Source organism: Protopterus annectens, chromosome 3.part0 (assembly GCF_019279795.1).
Source record: "Protopterus annectens isolate FY-2018-M chromosome 3.part0, PAN1.0, whole genome shotgun sequence".
NCBI lineage: Eukaryota > Metazoa > Chordata > Ceratodontiformes > Protopteridae > Protopterus > Protopterus annectens.
Window position 1 is genome coordinate 368,577,660 of NC_056731.1, and position 24,382 is coordinate 368,602,041.

General features: G+C 35.5%; 1 protein-coding gene across 1 annotated transcript in view; it reads right to left on the minus strand.

The window, feature by feature from the left end:
* The window catches only part of HECW1 (HECT, C2 and WW domain containing E3 ubiquitin protein ligase 1), a 2,794,797-nt gene that overhangs the window by 859,131 nt on the left and 1,911,284 nt on the right, over positions 1 to 24,382 (minus strand). The window contains exon 13 of the mRNA XM_044065592.1: positions 17,586 to 17,713. Coding sequence (XP_043921527.1) covers positions 17,586 to 17,713 — 128 coding nt within the window. The remainder of the gene's footprint in view (positions 1 to 17,585; positions 17,714 to 24,382) is intronic.

Consider the following 24,382-nt stretch of genomic DNA (forward strand, 5'->3'; position numbering starts at 1 on the left):
TTAAGGAGTAAGTGGAAGCTTTAAGATTAGGGTTAGGGAGTGGCAATTAGGATAAGGGTTTGGGAGCAAGTAGGAGTTTTAGGTTTAGGGAATAAAATGTATGATTAGGTTTAGAGAGTGACTGTGAGCTTTAGATTTAGTGAGCAGGGCTTGGAATTAGGGATAAGAACTGACAGAGTTGTAGGGTTAGGGTTAAGGAGTAAGGACTGGGATCAGGGTTAGGGAGTGAGTGATACTTTTAGGGCTATACTTAGGGTTCTGGCTGGATTCATATATGACCATAGGGGGATCGAGATGCACATAGGTTTGATACTTGCCACTTTCAGCAAGTAGCAGCAGGTAGGTGAACCATGAACTAATAGCATATAAGCAAATGTAGTTGATTCTAATTTTAGCTCTATATGGCTGACAGAATGATGATGACATGGTGTATGTTTTTTAACTCCTCCTCCTATCTACTGTTGCTCAAACAGAATGGTATGATGTTCACACTTCACCTGTAAAATTCAAAGGCAAACAAAACAAACAAAACAAAAGATGTGTCCATGTAGGTTTTCCCTGGGTGCTCCAATTTCCTCCCATATCCTAGAGACATGTCATATGTGAACTGCATTCCTTTAGATTGACCATAGCTGTGCAGGCTATGTGTAAGTGTGTTTGTGTGTGTGTGTGTGTGTGTGTGTGTGTGTGTGTGTGTGTGTGTGTGTGTGTGTGTGTGTGTGTGTGTGTGTGTGTCCAGTAATAAACTGGATACCTAACCTGGATTAGTTTCTTTGCCTTATGCCAATTGTTGCAGATATAAGATCCAGCTCTCACCTTCAGCCCTGAACTGGATTAACTGGTAGTTCTATCAAGCTTTCATGTTGAAAACAGTGTTAATCAGGCCAGTACAGTTTTAGTAACATCCGTGTATCAAGTAAATGGAATTTCAGTCTCACTGCACATACAGAATAAAACAAAGAATATATGGTCTATAAAAGTTTTGCAAAAATCTGCCTTCGCAGCTTTAGTCACTAATGTGCTAAGGTTGCTACAGTGGCAGGTTTCATTCTTTGTCCATTTAAGCTCAGTGTAGCTCAGATTCATTAACTTGAGGACCACTTAGCTGGAATTGTAATTGTTTGATTATAACTGATCGAATTTCCTTATTGCTTGACATCAATGTGTACTGTTTTGGGGAGTCTGTCACTTCTTCATTGTTGTATAAATGTATAAAACTAGAGTTGGTATACATAATTTTGGGAGGGCTGGGAGAGAACTTACAGTATGTGTTATTCTTGTGCTCTGAGTGTACATCAATATGATTTTTAGGTAATTAGCTATCAATATCATATAGCAGTGGGAGGTCTATATGTAAATATGCCATTGTTTTCTGAATCAGAATGCAAAATATATGCGACTTACAATTAATTTCTATAAAACATGCAGGAGGTAAATGAAAAGTATTTGATTTAAGAAGCACCGTGTGCATTTTCTTTATGACTATGTAAATGCTTTAATTTTTTTTCTACTACATGTAAAAGAAGTATACAAAGTTTATAACTGAAGTACATAACTATGTTCTGCTGAAAAACACAACAATTAGGATGTAAAAATGTAGTTAAAGATCTGTGACTATTTCTGGGTCAGGAAGCCAAGAGCTATAACAAAAACAAGTAGAAGATTCTTCATAGAGGTAGCAGACCTGATCAAGTTAACAGATCCATTAATATGTAAATGTGTACGAAAAAATACATGTGTGTGTGTGTGTGTGTGTGTGTGTGTGTGTGTGTGTGTGTATGTATGTATATATATATATATATATATATATATATATATATATATATGTACATGCATGCACAGAGACAAACACATATATGTAAATACACACACAGACTCTCTCTCTCTGTATATATATATATATATATATATAAATATATATATATATATATGTGTGTGTGTGTGTGTGTGTGTATACATATACATGCATACATACACACACACACACACACACACACACACACACACACACACACACACACACACACAGCCAAAATAACTAAGAAAGACGCACCACAGTTGATAAGGAGTGCTACATGAGTCCTGTCACTTGTGAGTAATCTGCATTTCTGCCCCGCTGCAAATTTACTTTTTGGGGTTAAGTTCCATTTATTCTTTTAAATAAGAATAACCAGCAAAAAGAAAAGCTGGGATTAAATATCTTAGTTGTTGTAATCTATTTGTTCAAAATCATTAAGTTTTGTTTAGCTGTACATTTTCCTATTGCTCTGAATGCCAGCTGTACTGTTTATTTATTAATTAATCAGTAGGAGGGCATCTGTGGATAGTTAGGGACATGCTGCTGGCATCCATCTGCATTGGCCAAGCTACTTTGCTAAACACACTAATATCTGTGTTTATTGTTGTTTGGTTTGTTGTTAAGAGGGGGATAATGGGTGGGAGGTCTTGGTGGTGGCAGCTTGCTGCTGCGAGGCAGGACAGAAGGCTTTAGTGCTGAAGAATGTGACCAGCCTCCCCTGAACATTAAAATGTGTGTGTGTGTGTGTGTGTGTGTGTGTGTGTGCATGTGTGTGTGTGTGTATGTGTGTGTGTGCGTGTATATGTGGGTATGTGTGTAAGGATCTACTTAAAGTACAGTTACTGCAAGCAACTATGCACTGGAAGGCACCATAACTCAGAGAGACTGGTGAGAAGTGGGTCAGGGAAGCCAGGCCAAAGAGTCTGCTCGGTATGATATTTAGCATGAAGCTTATTTGTAGGTGTGGATTGTATAGGCCCACACCTAGTGCAACAGTGTATATTTTCTCCATGTTCATGCAGACTGCATAGCGATTCATATGTGTGTGCCTTATTTTTATTTTAATCTAGTACCACTGGTCTGACTTGAGAAACCGTACCCCTGGTGGCCATCAGATTAGATAATCTTAAGATTTTTTTAGATTAAATGACTTAAATTTAGTCTGGCTCCATGGTACAGAGACATAGATCCCTGAATGTGACCCAGGTGACTGGGTTAGTTTGGCAGTCCCAGCACTGGAGGAGTCAGACAGGGTAGGCCAAAGTGAAGGGGCCTGGTCCTCTCATCTCGCTTGGGCGTAAGAGGGATTCTGTGCACTCAGAAGCATATTATGATTTCTGGTTTCCCCGCTGCAGATCAGAGAGATCACTGCTCATGAGGTGAGGGGAGGAGTACTGCTATGTGGAAAGAATGTCCCTTGTTGAAGTGAAAGGACATCCTCCAAGGACAGCCTATTGCATGCCTTCTTGGCACCTTGTCAAGTGCATGTAGTTAGGATTGGGGAGAAAACTGAAAAAATTTGAACCACTCATTATGACTGTCTGAATAACAGTCCTTCCTGGTTAACCCTTGCCTGGGTGATGGGGAATGAATGTGCTATTTGGCTGGAAGGGGTCTGATGATCAACAGACAGTGGGGCAAAATATAAAAACAATTATTTAAATTTAGCAGTGGACTGGATCACATAACTGTAGCTCCTATCATCTTACCTTCAGACTGGCTCCCAGTGGTGGTATTTACACCCCCTTCTGTCTGCCAGCACCTATTTTCCCTTTACATAAGGGAGAAAGTGATAAGGTTATTGCAATTAGTCATGTGTAGCCTAAACGGTAGGTTTGTCAACTAAGGGGTATGTACCCTTGCAGCCAAAAGACAAATATACAGAGGCACAGATTTACAGCTGTTGTTAGTACAGATGGAGGCACAACAGAGTGACAGAGAAATAGGGCCATGAGAGCGAAATGCTGAACCTTTACCAAGGGCATGTGATTGCTGGGAAGGGAGAAAGCCAAACCCTGTATTCCAAGGTCAGTTGCAAATTATTTCTATCAGTTTAATTTCTCCAAGACTTTTTGGGTTTCTAGTGCCACAACAAGAATGGACTCAATTCCTAAGTCAGGGTATAATAAACATTTCATGAAATTAGTACTGTTTCAATCTTTGATGTTAGCCAAAAGTACTCTTCGTAGCACCTGCAATGTGCCCAGAACTGACTCCTTCTGCAATTAATATGAATTTACATGTACTGGTAGCATATCTAAATATGACAGTAGATTCTTTTTCATTAGACTCATTGCTCATACTGTGTTGGAACTGTCTATGGTTCTTTCTTCCACACTGCTCTCATTTCTGCCTGCAAATTCTGATATTTTATGACTTTGTATCTGCATGTGAGACACTGTAATCGCTACATGTAGCAATTTCAGTGATCAATTCTACTTTTGTCTTTTTTTCCTGGACTACTACATCTGTTTTTGTTCCATCTATTTTTTTTTTTTTCAATAATATTTTTATTGTTTTCTTTTTCCATTACAAAACATTCACAAGAGAAAACACAGGTGTTGCTCATACAGTATTCAAAGCAGTATTCTTAAAACACATTTACACTATTTACATGAATGCTTCCATATTCTCTCTTAAACGTAGATGATGAGGTTGTTTTCTCCAGGGTTCGTATCTTAAAATAGTATAGTACCAAATAATGTTATGTTTTTTGTTGTGTACATTGTAGGCTTGTTTCAGATTCGATGTTTTATGCCAGTATAATATTGAGCATTTGTTCCCATAATCTCAGGTTGGAAGGATTTTTGTTTTGTTTGTGTATTATGCATTTGTGGGCTAATATATGCTTTATTGCTAAGATCCTAAAATTTTCCCAAGAAGTTTTGGATGGGGTCAACCAGTTAGTAGCTATGTAGAGTTTCATTAGTAGAAAAATATTGATGAGGCCGACTATTTGGTTTTTGGATAGGTTAGTTGGGGGGGATATGTAATATTGTAAATTCCCAAGTAAGTGTTGATGACTGGTATCCCATCTTTTGTAGTTGTAGTTTCGGGGAGTTCCAAAGTTTAAATATACATTTGCAGCTCCAGAACATATGCAAAAGGTCAGTAGTTTCATCTTTACAATGTGGGCACTTGGGAGAGTTTTTTGGGTTGAATTTATGCAAGCTAAGGCGTGTATAGTATGCATTATTGAATATCATGGGTTGGGTAAATGTTAATTTTTGAAGGGAAATGGATTTTACCGTTAGATTGAATGCTTGTGTTATTTTATTTTCGTCGATCAATGGTATTTTTTTTTCCAATAGTTAGACAGTAGTAGATGATCTTGATATTTGATGTCTTTTATCAATTTGTATGAACATGTTATAAATTTGATACTTTGTAGAAGGGCTTGATTTAGTGAGATATATTTCATTAAATCATCTTTATTAATGGTTATATTTTGAAAGTAGCTTGTAGACATTTCCTTAATCTGTCTCAAGATCAGTAGATATGATTTAGGAAGGCCCAGTTGATGTCTTAGTTCATGAGCGGAGGAATTTAAATATGGATATATATCTTGTAATGTTAAGTTAATTATGAGTGGGAATTTTTTCAGGTCTATTAGCTGATTATTAATTTTCAAGTTAGGATTTTTGTGGAAGGGTTGTAGGATCATCATGTGTTGGAAGAGATTTACTGATCTGAAAAGATTTTGAGTTAATGTTATATAATTTCTGATGGGTTCCATTAGATTATATGTTTTATAGTTGTCTCCGTTTAAAAAGGGTAGTGCTTTGGGATTTATATTCAGGCGTTCAATGTGTTTAAAACATAGTCTTAACCAGTGTGGGGACCAGTTATTACTTTGTGCATCATAATTTGCAATTCTTAGAGTTCTGTTGGCATTTATGATTAAGTAGTAATTTTCAAAGTTAGGTAGCTCTAAACTACCTTTGTTTTTCGGGGTCATCAGTTTATCATATGATATTCTACTTTTTTTTGGTTCCCATATAAATTTAGCGAGTTCAGTGTGCATTTGTTTAAAAACTTTTTTGGGTATTACCAACTGTGAAGACATAAAAATGTATAGTAGTCTGGGCAAGATATTCATTTTAATGATCAAAACTTTTGCTAGTGGTGGTAATTTCAGATTTCCCCATCTCTTTAGGTCACATAAAATGTGTTCCTAATTTTGTTTAATATTATTAAGATAAAAAATTTTATTAGCTGTAGAAAATGTAATTCCTAAATATTTGATCTTTTCCTCAGATTTTAGTTGGCCTATCAATGGTAAAAGTGAAAAAGGTTTCGGAGTTCTTAAAGAAAAGATGTTGGTTTTTTAAGGTTTATTTTATAGTTTGATATTACTGCAAAGTCTTCAATAGCAGATAGTATTTTTTTGGTGTCTGAGATTGGTGTTGAACAACATATGTTGAGGTCATTGGCAAAGGCTGACATAGATATTCTTGTGCCATAAATTACTGGGGTATTATGATATATATTTTGCTTAATGTTTAAGAATAAGGGTTCTAGATATAGGTTAAATAGTAGAGGAGATAGAGGACATCCTTGTTGGGTTCCATTTCTGATTTGAATTCTGTTAGACCACATTTTATTTATATATAATGTTGTATATGGGTTTTTGTATAGTGTTTTTAAAGTTAGGATAAATTCTTGGGGTATATTAAAGTAGGGTAAGATCTGAAATAAAAAAATTATGTTGACTCTATCAAAGGCCTTCTGGGCATCTATAATGAGTGCATACATGTTTAAATTCTTTTGATTAGCATATGATATTAATGTGTGTAGTGTTAAAGTATTATCACTGGATTGCCTAGATGTTAAAAAGCCAGCTTGTTCATTAGATATAATTATATTCGAGATTTTCTTCAGTCTATTGGCCAAAATAGATGTCAGAATTTTCGTATCAATATTTAGGAGTGATATAGGTCTATAGTTATCTGGGTTCTGAAGATCCATCTTTTCTTTGGGTATGAAAATTGTTTTGGATGCATTAAAATGAACATCATTAATTTTATTGTTTATTATATAATTTAATATATGCGATAGAATTTGTGCGGTAATATTGCAGAACGTTTTGTAAAATTCCGCGGTAAGACCATCTGGGCCAGGAGATTTGTGTGGTTTCAGTTTTTTAATTGTTGATATTATTTCTTCAGTGGATATTGGTTTTATTAGATCTTTCTGTAATTCCTCATCAATTTTTGGAAAGTTAAGTTTTTGTAGGAATTCACTATTATTTTCATTTAAGAGTGAGTTTTTTTGTTCTCCATAAATTTGTGAGTATATCAATTCAAAAATGTTGATAATATCTTCAGTCTTCGTAAAGGTTTTATTCTTAAAGAATATTTCAGGAATATGAGAGGGTGACCTTGACTGATTGATGATTCTTGCTAGTGCCCGAGATGGCGTTTGTATATGATTAGCATATTTTGCAAGTATTTTAGTTTCATGGAATGATAATTTATTATTTTGAGTCAAGAAAAGGTCTTTCTGGCATTTCAATAGGTCTGTTTCAGTTTGCGTGTTGTGGTTTTTCATTAAATCCTGATCTAGTGATTTGATTTTATCCTCCAGTAGCTGTTCTTCTCTAATTTGGGTTTTTTTATAATACGAAGATTTTTGGAGAAAGATGCCTCTTATTTGGGCTTTAGTTACTGCCCATTCAATATCAGGGGGGTGTTGCTGTTTTACTAACTTAACTAGTGAGGATTTAAGTATATCCTGGATTTCTTGAACAATTTCTTTTTTATTTAAAAGGTTGGGGTTTAAGGACCAGTTATATCCCCGATAAGGTGTGTTGTTTCTGGTATCTTTACTGATGTTTAGGGTAATTTTAGAGTGGTCAGGCAAGTAGCGGGCATGAATAGATACAGTGGGGTCAAGATTTATTAGCGCTTCTGAAATTATAAAGAAGTCAATTCTTGACCACATTTTATGACAATTGGAGTAAAATGTAAAGTTGTTTGAGGAATTTGTTTTATTACCATATTTAAAGGGATCGTATAATTTAAAATCATATTTAAGTTCGCTTAATGCTAATGTTGCTTGGTTATTGCATGATCTCTGTGGGCTTGATTTATCTTGTTTAGGGTTTTGGTAAGCGTTCCCATCCCCTCCTATGATTATGTAATGGTTGTTATATTGATTTAAGATATAAATGAAGCAAAGAAGGAATGTTGATTGTTGTATGGTGCATATATATTGAGAAGTATAATGGGCTTATCATAAATGATAGTTGAAAGAATCACATAGCACCATCTACCTTCATTATCTATTTTGGATTCTATAATTTTGTCTTGATAGTGATCTTTAATGATTATTGCTACACTGGCACTGTTAGTTTTACCTTCAGAGGCTACTATTTCTCTTATCCATTTGTTCTTTTTTGTTTCTGACCATTGTTCATTGGTTAAATGAGTTTCCTGAAGTAGTATAAAGCTTGCCTTAGCCTGCAGACATAGATGAAGAAAGAGTTTCCTTTTTTTAATGTTCTGGAGCCCTTTAATGTTCCATGAATCTATTTCCCACATTCATAAATCTTTTAAGTTGTTTAAGAGGTCTTGAAATATGTGTATATATATTGGTTTAAGTAGATTTTTTGTCAAAAGCATGTTATGGAAGCATTCTTTAATTCCCGTCCCTCCCCTGTGCCTACCCACTATTCTCCTGGACCAGAAATTTAACAGGACCTTACAAAGATTTGGTATTGTCTTTTTTTGTATTAATAGTAAGTAAAAACTTTGCTTGTTAGTGTATGGGAGGTAAAGGAAACTTACTAGTCCTGTATATCCTAAAATTATTTGTACAAAGCCTATCCCACTCATTCCCTAGCACACACTGCTATTGTAATCTACGTCTCTTCTTGCTGGATTTATTTATGTGATGTCAAAGTTTGAATAATCCTTTACACCAGTCCTGAATATAACTAAATATAGTTTACTCCATTAAACACTAATAATATTTGAGAGATTTCAAACTATAGATTGTTATCTCTAATTAGTTCTATAACTATATACATTATGGATATATCTTCCTTGTCTAGTCTTATTTTGTGTGTGTTTCTGCCATCTCTAGGCCAGATTTTTATATCTCTGATTATACCTTATCTTACTTGGGTGAAGTATTCGGATTTTAAACTTCAAGTGAAATCCGACTTCTAGAATCCATAATTTTACTATCATTGCCCTGAGGTTTTAAATCTTGAATGGCATTGTGTTAAAAAGGTCTTACGGTGATTGTTCTCTACCATATATTTGGTATTCATCATATATTGGAATCTGTAGAATCTTACTTAGTCCTGGAGAAAACAATATATATAAATAGCAGTTCAGGTTTATATATATGTATAACATAGACACAAATAATTAGGCATTTCGTTGGATCACCAATCAAACACAAAAAGGTTAGAGCAACTAGTAGTTACCAGTTAGTTATTTGTTAAAGTAAAGTACCTTAAAAGCTTTCCCATAAATGTGAGCTTCAAGTTTTGAGTTATTTATATCTTTCGTTAGTTTAACAAGCAAGTAATGAATCCCTTCCTGTTTGTAATTCATTGTAAACTGTAACTATAATTAGTGTTATTCAACTTCCATCCGTATTTCCAAATATTAAAACAATTCTTGACTGTAGGAAGAAGTAATCTCAATAAAACAACAGAAATATGGCACACATTAAGTAACCCTTCAGTATTACCATACTCTTTCCTATCTGGGAGGTGAATATTGGCATAGATTGGGGTTACAGATATGCCTAAAGTCTGTTTATAATAATATTAGCAGACAGAACAAGATTTTCAGTACAGTTTATAAAGCATAATGATTTGTTTTATATGATCATAATGAGAATACTATGTATTTATTTATTTTACAATTTGTTAAGCAAGTAGGTGGGCTGTGTAAAATGTTCTCGGGACCCTACACCATCTAAAGTGTTCCTTTTCAGTAATACTGTATGTTTATGCCATGTAGGTTAGTGACAAGAAGAAAAGTAAAAGCTCAATCACCCTGCTTGTGTGTAAGTATTTGTGTGTATGAGTGTGTGTGTGTGTGTGTGTGTGTGTGTGTGTGTGTGTGTGTGTGTGTGTGTGTGTGTGTGTATGTGTGTGTGTGTGTGAGAGTGTGTGTGTGAGCACTAGAATGTGTAAGCAATATTATATGTGTGTGAATGTGAGTGTTTGTTAGATTGTGTATGCAAAATTATGTGTGTGTGTGTGTGTGTGTGCGTTTAGTGCGTAATATTCAGAAGTTATCCTTGTTACTTTCCTAGAAAGGTAGTCACTAAATCATTTAAATTATCATGAACATTTACAAATTGAATAAGGTTAAGTGTCCTATGAATAGATTAACTTATTTGTTATAGTGCATGTACTGATGATTTGAGAAGCAAGGTCCATATCAATCAGTGCCATGTCTTCTGAGAATAAGTCCATTACTCTTTTTGAGGCTTCTCCAGCTTAATTGGCATCATAAGTTGAATCTGTGTTTAGATGTGGGCTGCAGAATGTTGCCCTTTATTTTCTCAGTTTTACATTAGTGCTAGTACTTTCATGAATACACTTTCGTTAATTTAATGAAAACTGGATGTACATGTCTAGGCACCAGAAAAAATAGATTTGCTTAAGAGTATGCAGTAGTATTTAACATAAGAAATGCTTTGGCTCTAGGTGTCATTATTTTGTTCATTTGCATAAAATCAGGAGATACTAGGAATGAGTAGGAATAGAGTATAGAACGTAACTATAGGTATTGTGCTGCAGAGAGAGATTCCTCCCCTTCTTTTTACTGCAGGCTTTGAAACATTTGTGTTAAAAGTTTAAAAGTTAAAAGTTTAGAAGCTTGGTTTGCATTATTGACATAAAGAGCATTCTGAAAGATTCTACTATAAAAGGTTAGTGACTTTGTCAGAGCAGTGATTCTGAAGTCTTATCTTATTACAGTATTCACACGTCACAGGAATGCAATTCCCTGATAAAGTAAGCAATCTACAGTGCTGCTTTTTTATATGAGAACTCATTACAGCTGTGCTGTCAGGTGTGACGCCCAGTAAACAAGCACTCGGTGATTTCCTCAAAATTGTTGTTCTTTTGTTGTGCTATCCCAGTAGTTCTTATCCAGTTGCTGCTATATCTTTGGTGTAATGTTTGATTTTGGTGATGTATCTCTAGAAGTTAAATTACATGTAGTGGTTTTAATTATACTTCGTTTTTTATTCATTGTCAAGTTTGTTAATGATCTGTAGAGAAATATACTGTTTGCATTGTTTGTTTTTTAGGTATGTCGAATTTCCTTTATCTGGGGGGTATTCACAAAGGGCTAAATTAGTTAGCCCTATGTACTGAAGGTGAAAACATGATTGAACTTTCTGGGGCAGCATTGGAGAGCTTCATTGTTACAGCTATCATGACAATCACTAATTCTGGACTGCTACTGTAATTCCTGTTTCATAAATAAAGTGGCATACCCTTATAGGTATTATCAACATTTCCCTCATGAAAGCTGTTGTAAGCTTAGGTATATAAAGAAATGATTTTAAAAAATAATAGTTACTATTATAGGGCAAAGGGAGTATCGTTTAGCATTGTTACAAGTGTATTTATCATTTGTGTAACCGTACATTACTTTTTCTTTATTTACAGTTCCTTTAAACTTCCCTCCGATCTTCAGACAGCCAGGTAGGTTGCTTAGCTTCTCGAAGGGGGACTCAGATTTCGGTGGACTTCCGGAAGCGCCACATCTTGAAGACGACCACTAAAGCTGCAAACCCAATTTTGGTTCCTCTCGTGTGAATGTCAGTATGATGCGCAGTTCATGTACTTCCTGTTTCAGGTCTCGCGCTTTGTAAAATGGGAAAAGAGTTCACGCCAGTCCTAAAGCATGGCCTAGGGCAGGGTAAACACCAGATATAGGCAAAATAAGACCTTGGCTGTTGGTGGGAGATAAATCCGACCTCGGTGGTTCAGCAAGTCGGATCGGAACTTGAAGCTAGTTCTCTATGGCAGGATTGGATTTAAACACAGACATTAAGGTAGATTTTGCTTCACTCTTGTTGGTAACTGAATATTTGATCCCATCGACCGAAAATACTAAGGTATTTGGGTACTTCATTTGAAATTTTAGCTTTGTATCTATCAGAAATTTGCAATAAGAAGATGAAAGCTGTCTGTTTTGTCTAATTTGCAGAGGCAAGTCCTGGGCTAGAGATATTCTGTTGTTATTCCATATTAATGGACCTCCATTTTTCTTTGCTGCTAATAGTATTTTATTAACATCTTGAAAATTGAGAAGTTTGGCATAGACAGGTCTTGGAATACTTGAGGCTTGAGATTCTCTCAGGGCTCTGTGTGCTCTTTCTAATGTTATTTGATGTGCAGTTTTTGGGTCTTTGAGTAATGTTGCAAATATTTGAATGATAGATGGGATCAATTCATTATGTTGTACATTTTCCGGTATGCCTCTGATGATTATGTTATTTCTTCTAGATCTTGCCTCAAGGTCAATAATTTTAGCTTGCATAGTTTGAATGTCTGCTTCATGTGTATCAGATTTTTTAGCTAGCAGGGGTATTTTGTCCTGATTCTCCATAATTTTGGCTTCAAATTTGTCCATTCTTTCCAGGATTTGATTGAAGGAAGTACCAAAGGATAGGACTTGAGTAGATAATTCTTTTATGGCTTCTTGTATAGGTAGTAAAGCTGCTTTAATATCTTCCAAGTTTGCTAGTTGATCTGTTTTATTTTTAACCCCTGACTACAGTATCCTGTTGCTTTATTATTTTCTGTCTTTTAGAGTTTAAATCTTTCTCAGGTGATAAAAGTTCTGACAGTTTAGTTTTTGTTGTTGTAGTGTCCATACTTTTATCTTCTTTTGACATTTTGTGAAAGTAGAAACTTCTTGGTTTATGGTTGGGTGTGTATGAGCAGAGTGTTTTGAGCACACGGCTTCTATCTCTGAGTCTTTCTTCAGTTCCAGGTAATCTGTTATAATCTTGATAGATTTGATGTTTCTTCAAGTTCATTCACCCCTTCTGAGTTTCTGGATATTAAGTAGAGTTGTAGTTTCAGAAAATTGTTATTGTATAGGTCCAGGTAATTCCTCTGAGTTAATTTTTCCTCTGAGTATTTGGAGAGCTGTAGATTAGCAGTGTTCACAGAACGGCAGCCATCTTTGAATCTTCGTTCCATCTATTTTTTGAACTGTTGGCAATGGATTTTCCTGTGTGATGTACACTTCATCATTCTCAGTAATGCTTTGTGCTTCATGTTTCAAATGCTTCTCAGCTACTTCATTATTGAAGTGTTCACACAATCCCCAGTGTAAAAATCTTGCCACTTTATTTTGCCTTTCAGTGTACAGGTCCTCTGCCATGAATGTATTACACCCAGCAACAAGATGTGATTGTTTCCAATTCTTTTTTACATAACCTACATGTATCTATTTCTTCCACATGTTCAATGGACCTTGTATCCTGGACTGCCATTATTAACCTTTTATCTCTTGGTTTCAACTCACCTCTCCTTAACCATTCCTGCATCCGATCTTGATCAACATCAGGTTGTTCCACAAGATCTCTATACTTGCCACTATTTTATGACTTTTCCACATTTCTTTCCTTCTCATCTGAATCTTCTCCTTATATTCTTTCTTTTGTTTTTTTTTGGCACATTGAGATGCTTCTGATTTTTGTCTACTTCTGATTTCATTTCTATTCTTACTTGACGCTGGAATGATTCTGTTAAACTAAGAAAATAGGTCATTTTAGAGTTCCTCTCCATGTTTTAAAACTTCCACTATGTTAGGTTATGATGAGGACAGCAGATATGTATGCAGTCCCACGACTGAAGATCTGCACATGTAATTCATTTTGATGAGGTTCTTACATCCTTCAGGGTGTGGAATATATAATCTTGGTATACACTGATTTTTATATATCAATTTTCTTGATTTCCTGTCCAATTGATACAATAGCCTTTCAAGCTGCAGTATAAAGATGCAAATGACTTTTATTTATTTATTTGGGCATCTGGAAGGGTGTGCAATCAATAACAAATTGAATATGGACAGGCAGTGAGGTTTTAAACTTCAGTACTCACAAGGAAAGCAATGCATGCTGTCTCAAAGTTATAAATGTTGCTTGTTTGAATTATGATAAAATTAAACAAAACAATGCTTATCTGAATATTTTTAACGACTCAAAGTGCACAGAAAGAAATTCAGAGCGTAAAAGACAAGCAGATGATATTGTGAGTGATTATATTCTAGAAATAAGCACTTACATTTGTAAATGAGTGATTGGATGTCAAGTCTCTACATTTAAAAGGCTAGCATTCCTTTGGTGAGGGAAGTAGCTCTGAATACTCTGCCTGAGAAACAGATGCATAACTTCATAGGTAGTTACTAGACTTGTAGTCCAGGGAACCACTGAGGAGCTTTGCTCAAATTCTCAGTTGCCCCTAAGCACTTTAGGATAAGTGAGTTTCTCAGGGTTACACAGTAGGCAAATGAGGGCTGAGAGAATCAAACCTGTGATTGGATTATAAGTGATATAAATAGTAGAGTACCAACAAACATAGTCTATCTGGAAAGGTACTCTCCTGTTATGTTTTGGGGTAAGACCAAGACTGATGAAATGGATTACTGCATGGTTGAATGTTAAGACTGATAGAGTGTAGCGAAAAGACCCATGTCAGTAATTAGGAGTGTTGAGGCATGGAGTGCCACTGGGGTCTGTCTTGGTTGTAGTGCTTATCAGTATGTTTGTCTCAGACACATCTCTGGGAATATAAAATGGGACCATTAGTTTGCTAATTATATCATTCTAGGTACAGCAATGGAAAACAGAGGGAAGTGTGAAGGATTCAAAAAGGCGGAACAAGTGGCAGAAAGGTGGAAACCGGGGTTCATTTCACTTGGACTACAACAAAACTGGTTTGATTTATTAGCTGAGAATAAGGGAATTGATAACAACAGAGGAGGAAAAGTATCTGGGTGTGAGGATCACACCTGGAGTAGGGTAGTGGCAGCAGGAAACACAATGTTGGCGGGTACCCTTAGGGAGATAGATTTCAAAAACAAAGAGGGAATTCTTCAACCCTTCAAAGATTTGCTAAGACAATGCTTTGAACACTGAGTGCAGTACTGGAGGACATAAAAATGGAAGCACCAGACTGCCAGAAGAAGAAGGAAGAAAGAAAGAAAACAGAAAAACCTATAACATGGAAGGGATATGACCAAGACTAGCCAAAATAGAGTTCTTCCCATTAGAGACGATAAGAGACAGGGGTAGACTGGTACACAAGGTCATGCCATGGAGATGTGAAGGGGTTATTCTCAACAAGAACAACAAATAGGGAATGAGGGGGTACTGAAAGCAGACTTTGGGGGCTAAGTACCCCCCAGGTGTACAAAAGTACTTTTTTTCCACTGGAAAGGTTGTGGACCCATGAAATGGACTACTAGAATTGGTGGTTGTGAGAGAATCAATAAAGGCACTGAAAAAGGCATGGAACAAGCAGAAAAGGTTAAGGAGGAAATAAGGAATGGATGGGAGGAATAATGTTAAGGCACTTAAAAGGACAGATTACCTGGGCATATTGTCTCCATCTGCTATCAAGCAATGTGACAATGTAACTGCAATGTCTGTGTGCTCCATATAGGTGCACGGAAACAGAATATTTAGTACACTGTCAATGAACAACAAAACACAGACTATGAACCATAAAAACTCAGATCATGAACAATGAAACATGAATTATTATGTCACAAGAGCAGTTTAGCTCAGCTACACTGCACATTCCTTTAGCTTCTATAAAAGATGAAGATCCGACTTGGCCAAAATATTTTTTCTTTTTTCCCTCCAATAAGCATAAAAATTGCTTTATATCTCTCATGTGCATTCTTGAATTCTGTCACTCTTTTGACACCACCAACATTTCTGAAAGTTTACTGTATTCACAATCATTTCTTAAAAATAGTTCTTATATTTCTCCTAAACCATGTGTCTTTAAACTGTACCCTCTTCAATCCATATACCTCTGTTTTTGAAATGGCATCGCTACTTTGAGTCTATGAATCCCACTGATGTAGATGAGAGCTTTGTTTATGTGCTGCTCTGCTTCATCTCTTTAAGACTGAATAATAAGCTGTAGGAGCTTTTCTTTACATGATTTATGGTGAATAGCATTTGCCATTTCTGTTGTCATTCTACGTATGTCTTCTGTTTGTCCGTGCCCTGGTCAGAAGGATGTACAGAAATCTATATAATACGCCACACTGGGTCTTACCAGCTATCTGCACAGATAGATAATAACCTCTTGTTTTCCATTAATACTTTACCTGCCACCTTGTTGAAATGTTTAATACATTTACATTACCCTTTATGGGTACCATAACATCCCTTTCTATTTTTCTCTGTTGCTATAGATTCCCATGCAGCTGAACACTCTTTGTATAGCCTACTGTTTGCCAAACGTCAGTTGTTACTATTGAGTGGTGTTATTTTCTATCTCCAGTTAGCCCTGCAGTATTAATGGCTTATATTATTAAACACCAGACACACAATTGCAGTAAACCAGATAAACTGCTCCCTGCCAAGGATTGCATGTTTTTATTACATTTGTTTATCACAAGCAGTGGTATCCATGTTTAACTGAGTCTAATCTTGGCACTTTGTTGCATACATGGCAATACTCTGACTATTATTTATCTGTTAAATTGATAATACGTGTGAGATGTGGAATTATATACTTACTGGAAATTGCACATAAAAACTAAACAGCAGTTTTAGCACTCCAACAAACATATGCTGGTTGCAGAATGATACCAAAATGATGACATATAACTAAGTTATAGTTTAGAATCAGTTTCATTCATTCATTTATTCATTTGTCATATGAATGCACAGAAAAGATGAACCAATTACAGAAGATTTTAAATGTAACCTCAAAAATATATGGATGCATAAATATATAAATAAAACCTTACTCTAGTACAATGTATCATTTTGTAATACTTTGTTTAAAAACAATAGATTGACATCTAGACATATGATGGGTGTATTTAAAGATTTCTAGCTGTATTACATATACGTGATCCCCATTATAGCTGGATTACACATACCTGATCCCCATTCTAGCTGGATTACATATACATGATCCCCATTATAGCTGGATTACATATATATGATCCCCATTATAGCTGGATTACATATATATGATCCCCATTATAGCTGGATTACATATATATGATTCCCATTCTTAATATATATAAAAAATGCAATACCCTACAATTCTCCTCACTCTGGCATTCACATGCATTGTTTATACCTGTAGGAACAGTATGCCAGTACAAAACTCTTAATGACTTCTTGTGTAAAGTCATGCATTTGGAAAAGGACTAGCAGTTTTATGTAAGGTAAAGAGAGGCCAGATTATGCTGATACATTGTATAGTTATGCCTTGAGTCTTTTCCTTGTCTTTTTTTCTCCCCTCATTTCTGTGTACTACTGCTATTAATGCTAGTACAGATGTAAACATATTCTGTCCCAGAGTACGTCTGATTCACAGTTTCTTTATATTAAATCTGTGAAATCCTAAGTGTTAACTACAATGTAAATATGTGAACTGAGTTTATGTCTGACAAATGCAACACATATATCGCAATTATGTTTAATCATTGATGTGTTAAATCCTTTGACCTTGTTTATGTCCCTAGACCACTCCACTTAGTAAGCTAATAAATAAATGAACAGAATAAAATAGCATAAAAATATTCAAATGTACCTGTCTGAGGTTGAGAAATGTCTGTATCACTATCATTCCCTGCAATGGCGCTGGGACTGTCAGTGCGACGTATAGAAGGAATGTCCTCAGACCTCTCTGTTCCAATAGTCCTCTGTATATTCTGATACCTGTAATAATAGAAACACAGCATTCAGTGACCTGTTACCAAAGTTATTTCTATAAGCTAATTACTAAGCAGTGCATAATTGCTAAGAAACCACTTATTACACTCAACATTCAGAACATTAAGCTTTTTTGCCAATTTATGAGACTGAAATCTCATAAGTTCGAAGGATGCCAACATCTGTTTCTGGGAGATCATGGTATAGTATGGAGTGGCAATTTACCCATTTGCTGCTGTTATATGATCTTCAAGTTAGTATATATGGAAAGGTGCAACATGTTTTAACATATTTATATGTGTTTTCATTTAGATAAAGTCCAATCTTTTGGGATCAATGTTTTATGATTCAGATATATGGTTGTTCGATAAAACACCATAGACCCAAATGCACTTTCTTTTTTGTCTGAGAAATGGTAGAAGTACATCCAAATGTACCTTAAATACAGCTTTGAGGTTTACACTGTACTGTAAATCTGCAGGATGTTTTATGCTGTATTTTCACTGGACAGCTGAGTTAAACATCTGTAGTAGTACTGAGCTTGAATTACTGCTGGCCCTTATCAAAATAACTTGATATGTCTTTATAATTTCAGTATTCTTGATTTACTTACATATCTTCAATGGACTCTGTTAGAGAAGCTGAGAATTCTAAGGATGTATTATGTGATTATCTAACACACACACACACACACACACACACACACACACACACACACACACACACACAGACACACACACACACACACACACACACACACACACACACACACACACACACACACATGCAAAAACACACGAACATGCAAGCATACACGCACACACACGCACTTATACACACACACACACACACACACACACACACACACACACACACACACACACACACACACACGTGGTTAAGTTCAAGTGTCTCACATACAGCATATGTAAACGGAGAACTAATTATATGGCAGCAGTGAAGTGTTTTTAGTTATATTTATTCTTGCATACTATAGCAAAGAATATGTAAGAAGCAAATATAAGAAGAATGAGTCTTAGAAGAAAAAGTAATGTTTAATGTGAAAAAAATGTGTAGGCTCTAGTCCTTGTTAAAATTATCACAACAGATCTTCATTATTGACAAACAATAGCCTGATGAGAGATGAATGAAGGACAAGGGTGAAAGAAATGTGGTGGGTTATATGTTCATAGGCTCATAGGGGATTACTAGGCTAACTACCCAGAAAGCCGTTTTAAGCCTAGCCATGCTTTGCAACTATATTTAACAGGTAATGATACCACTCACTTTACAGGTATTATGACTTGGGCATGAGTGGTCAAGCATTTACAAGTTTCCTGTTTCTAATACAGACATAAATGGTAGGCCTGGGATAAATTTATGAATAGCCATCCACTGATCTATGTTGTTCTTGAAAAAGGGCAGGGATGAACTATGATTCAAATGGATGGGAAATCTGTTCCAGAGAAGGGGTAGTATCTTTGACACATACGGGTCTATATCACGAAATTGAATGTTGTGAACGCTGAATACCGGAAGGCCGAACTTGGTAGTTCGAAAGCTGAGAATGTCGAAGCCGTAGAAACCCGAATTCTTTCCCAGGGAAAGAATTCAGTTGGCTGTTTCTGCGGCTTTGGCATTTTCGGACCAGGTCAAGGTAAGTGTACGAATGTTTAGTGACGGACTTTAGGGTTAGGGCGCGGGTCAGGTAAGTGTGTGATAGTGACGGACTTTAGGGTTAGGGCACGGGTCAGATAAGTGTGCGGTAGTGCTGTGATCTGCCTTATGCACTTAGAAGTAGAGACACTGAATTAACAAAATCAAGCACTCTCTTATTTGGGGTCTATTGTCAATTGCAAGGAAAGTGGTAACCAAAAACTGGAAAAGTGAATCAATTCCATCAATAAACAAATTCCTCAGCATTGCAACTGAAACATGTCAACTGGAGATACTGACAATCAGAGAAAGAACCACTAGAATGACCACTTCTCTTAATTCATGGATGAAACATAAACATCTATTAAATAAATGGACATTAAATACTCAGTAATATAATACAATTTCATAAAATATTTGAATTTGTTGTTCTTTCTACATAAGTAGACACCTTAAAATAGTTGATTTTTTTTCTTGTATTTATTGTTTTTTATGTATTATGCAATTTCTATTTATATTGTTAAGGTACTTTTGTTATTCGTTTATAAAACGTAATAAAAATATTCAGAAAAAAAAGTAGAGACACTGAGTTGACGCTGAATGTGTCATGATGGATGTTTACTTGGTACTGTGTTTTTGAGGTTGTTGAGGGTACTTATTGTAATTATTGTGTCCTGGAGACCTTTGAAGTTTGGTTTGGGTAGATTATTTTTAAGAGTTTCAGCATATTGTCTATGTGTTTATCCTGTAGTGTTTGTGGCAGGTACTGTGTAGAGCTATGTTTCTGACAACCTGTATGGTATTTGTACTGGCTGTATGTGAGAGCCTTGTCTCCACAGATAGTGTATAAATACATTTCTCACATACTGTATTTGATTATTTGAAAATTAAATGATTGTTAGTAAACCACTGGACAAATTCTGCATTGCCTTGGGATGCTCATTTCTACAAAGTCAGCTAAAGAGACCATAGGAAAGTTCAGATCCATGGTTTCAGTTATACATATATATATGTATATATACATTTATATATATATATATATATATATATATATATATATATATATATATATATATGGTTTACCATCATAAGGTCAAGCACACAGTGCTCGAACCTGTATATGTGTGAATTTTGTTAGTGAATCCTGGCATATTGAATGGTCAGAATGTTGCAAAAACCCCAAAATCGACATTTCTGACCTGTCTACATCCAAAAACGAATGCTAACATGGGTCAAAAATGGGACGGGATTTTGTGATTTGCAACATCTGCATTCGCAGTTGTAGGATGTTGCCACACTCCTTTCGGACATAAGCTCTCGACCAGCCACCGGTTGACCTTATCATGGTAAACCTATATATATATATATATATATATATATATATATATATATATATATTTGTGTGTGTGTGTGTGTGTGTGTGTAAGTGTGTGTTTGTGTGTGTGTGTGTGTGTGTGTGTGTGTGTGTGTGTGTGTGTGTGTGTGTGTGTGTGTGTGTGTGTGTGTGTTAACACCTGAATAGATCAACACACTAGAACAGACAGCAAGAAAGTCATCCACAAAAGGTCAACATATGCAAAAGGCTGACAGTTGTGAGAGATCGACAAATACTGGGTGAGGGAATATTCTTGATGTTATTTTGTATTCTGTTGATTGCATGCAACAAGGGATTTTACTTGCACAGACAAAAAAGACGAAAAACTTAATAACACAAACAATACTGGAATATAACACAAATGAAAATTGGTCAAGGAAAAATCACATAAGTACGCGTTTCGTCCACCTTTAATCACTGTGAACTTCAAGAAGTTCAAAGTGATTAAAGGTGGACGAAATGCGTACTTATGTGATTTTTCCTTGACCAATTTTCATTTGTGTCATATTCCAGTATTGTTTTTGTTATTTATATATATATATATATATATATATATATATATATATATATATATATATGGGGCTACGAATTCCCACTTAATCAAACTACAAAATGAGATGCCATTGCCAAAATTTAGTTTAATGTACACCCAGATCACCATAAGTTAACTCCAGGAAACTAGCCACCAGGATTAAAATCTTCCTTTTTCTCCACTATAGTGTGATCTTGGAGTTGGTATACCTAGTTAGGGCAGGTGTGGGGGGCACAGACCCCAACTGGGTGGGTTTGATTTGCTTTGCTTTCTTTTTAACGTGTTGGTGGTCATGTGGTTAGTTTCTCAGGGTTAAATTATGGTGATCCTGGTGTTCGTTAAAATAAATTTTTTGCAACATAGTGTTGTCATTTCAGTGGTAATTCGGTAAATTGAAGTAGATCCATATATGTGTGTGTATATATATATATATATATATATATATATATGTATATATATATTTTTTTTTAACATTTGATTACTGGGAAAGTCCAACAAGACCCATGGAGAAATGCTCCAAATTATTACAAAACATTTTTAAAAGCAATAATTTTACAATCTACAAAAATAAAACAAAAACTTCTGCAGTTTAAATAAGTATAAAAAAATTAGTCATAATATAAAAATTAGTTAAGAATCGATACAAGTTATATGACAATCATTTAATATTTAGATAAATTGTTAACAGATTGTAGAGAAATTAAACGTAAGTTAGTCTAACACAAACAGGAAATCCAATATGAAGCAAGGGAAAAACAGGCTTATGATATATTTAGAGACAAAGTCAGGGAGAGAATCTTATATAAGTAAGGAAGTACGTGAAGAAGGGAGAGTAAGGAGTTATAAGGAATGAAAGGTACTTGTTCACATTAAGAGATATAGTTTATCCTGTTTTTGAGCAAGAACAGAGACAGATTTTAGCTAGGAAGTCTTTCAGAGTGGTTTTGAAATATGGGAGGGAGACTATTGCCCTGATAAGATACAGGTAAGGCATTCCAGGCCTTAGTAACCTTGTTTGAGTGCAGACAATGCCCAGACGATTTGCTAGGTTTGTAGACAGACAGGAGTTTTCAGTCACTGGATTACAGTGACCGACTGAGAACATAGTTGTGTAGAATGTTTTTTAGTGCTGGACAGGTAGATAGATACTGGATAATTTTATAGGTGATAAGAAGCATGTGTATGATGTACACATACACACACACACACACACACACACACACACACACACACACACACACACTGGAGTTACAGTAGTACATATATATATATATATATATATATATATGTTCATATATATATATATATATATATATATATACATATATATATATATATATATATATATATATATATATATACATATATATATATATATATAGTTCCCTATCAGAAGCCTGAAACACTATAAGCTTGAAAATCAAAATCCTGAAACCAAAAGCCTGAAAATTCAAAATCCCGAAAACCCAAAATCCTGAAACTCAAAATCCTGAAAACACAAATAATGCTAATATGTTACTATAAAGACACTAATATCTACCAACTGACCCTGACCCTAACCCTAACCCTAAGGTCCGTCAATATCGCACACTCACCTGACCCGCGCCCTAACTCTAACTCACTTAAACCACCCCTAACCCCAATATTTGTCACTATTGCATACATGCCTAACCTGCGCCCTAACCCTAACTCACTTAAACCGCCCCTAACCCTAACATAAAACCAACCGCACACTCACCTGAACCCAACGCATGACCTAACACCACAGGGCTAACAATAGCAAAGCCACAATGATGTCAGTATGTCCATTTTGTGTTTTCAGGATTTTGAGTTTCAGGATTTTGGGTTTTCGGGATTTTGAATTTTCAGGCTTTTGGTTTCAGGATTTTGATTTTCAAGCTTATAGTGTTTCAGGCTTCTGATAGGGAACTCTATATATATATATATATATATATATATATCATCTCCCTGGCCACTGCTTATAAATGTTTCATCTCTCGAGTCCTTGCTTACACTAATCAAGGGTCCCAGAACTTGTAAGAGATTTGGGATGCACAGCTCAATTTAAAAAGCCCTTTGTGGTTGTTAGCCTAATACACACCTACACACATACACACACACATATATATATATATATATATATATATATATATATATATATATATGTATAAACAGTGGTATAGTGGGTATTAAGGGAGGTGGAAACAGTGGATTTGGCGCTTCTCTTTCTGTAATCACTGTGCAAGGAAACAGATTTGCTAGGGTGCTTGTTGAGTAAGAAGGACAGTTTTAGATTACCCTGGTGCTTTTAAAAGAACTACATGCTTCAAAGATTCAAAGAAACTTTATTGTCATTTAGGACCATACAAGTGTAGCCTAAACGAAATTAGAAATGTCAGCTCACAAGCGAAATGCAGTGCAAATAACATAGATACAGAGTTATCAAGAGAGTAACATAAGAAAGAAAATAACAGCACGTATGACATGCAAGAGGCAGTTCACATTACATAAATCCATCCATATCAACTTACATGGTTTCTCCCAAACTATTACTACCCCCACCAGAATCAACAAATCTAACAAAAAGGAAAGCATTATAGACTGGATCCTAATAAATAACAATCCTCAGTTGTACAAAGCAGGTACCCTACCCGAGGATATGAGCGACCACCTCCTAACCTACATATTGAGAAAAAAAAAAGACATACCCCACCAAACCACCTTTATAACCTGCAGGTTTACAAAGAACTTTAACCTAAACAGTTTCCAATCTGATCTAAGCCTATGCAGATGGGACAAACTTAAACTACTACCCCTTGACCAAGCAGTCGCAGAATTCAACATCACCTTCCTAGCCATCTTAGACAAGTACGCTCCCAAACATAGATTTAGAACCAAAAATAAAACAGCACCATGGCTAACCTATACTACCAGACAAAAACTTACTTCTAGAAATAGAGCATGGACCTCATGGAGAGCCACCAAATCCCCACAAGCCCACATAACATACAAACAGATTAGAAATGAAGTTAAAAGATCTATTATGTTAGACAAGCAAAACTACTATTTCAACTTACAGCAAAAACACCAAAATCAGCCTCAGAAATTCTGG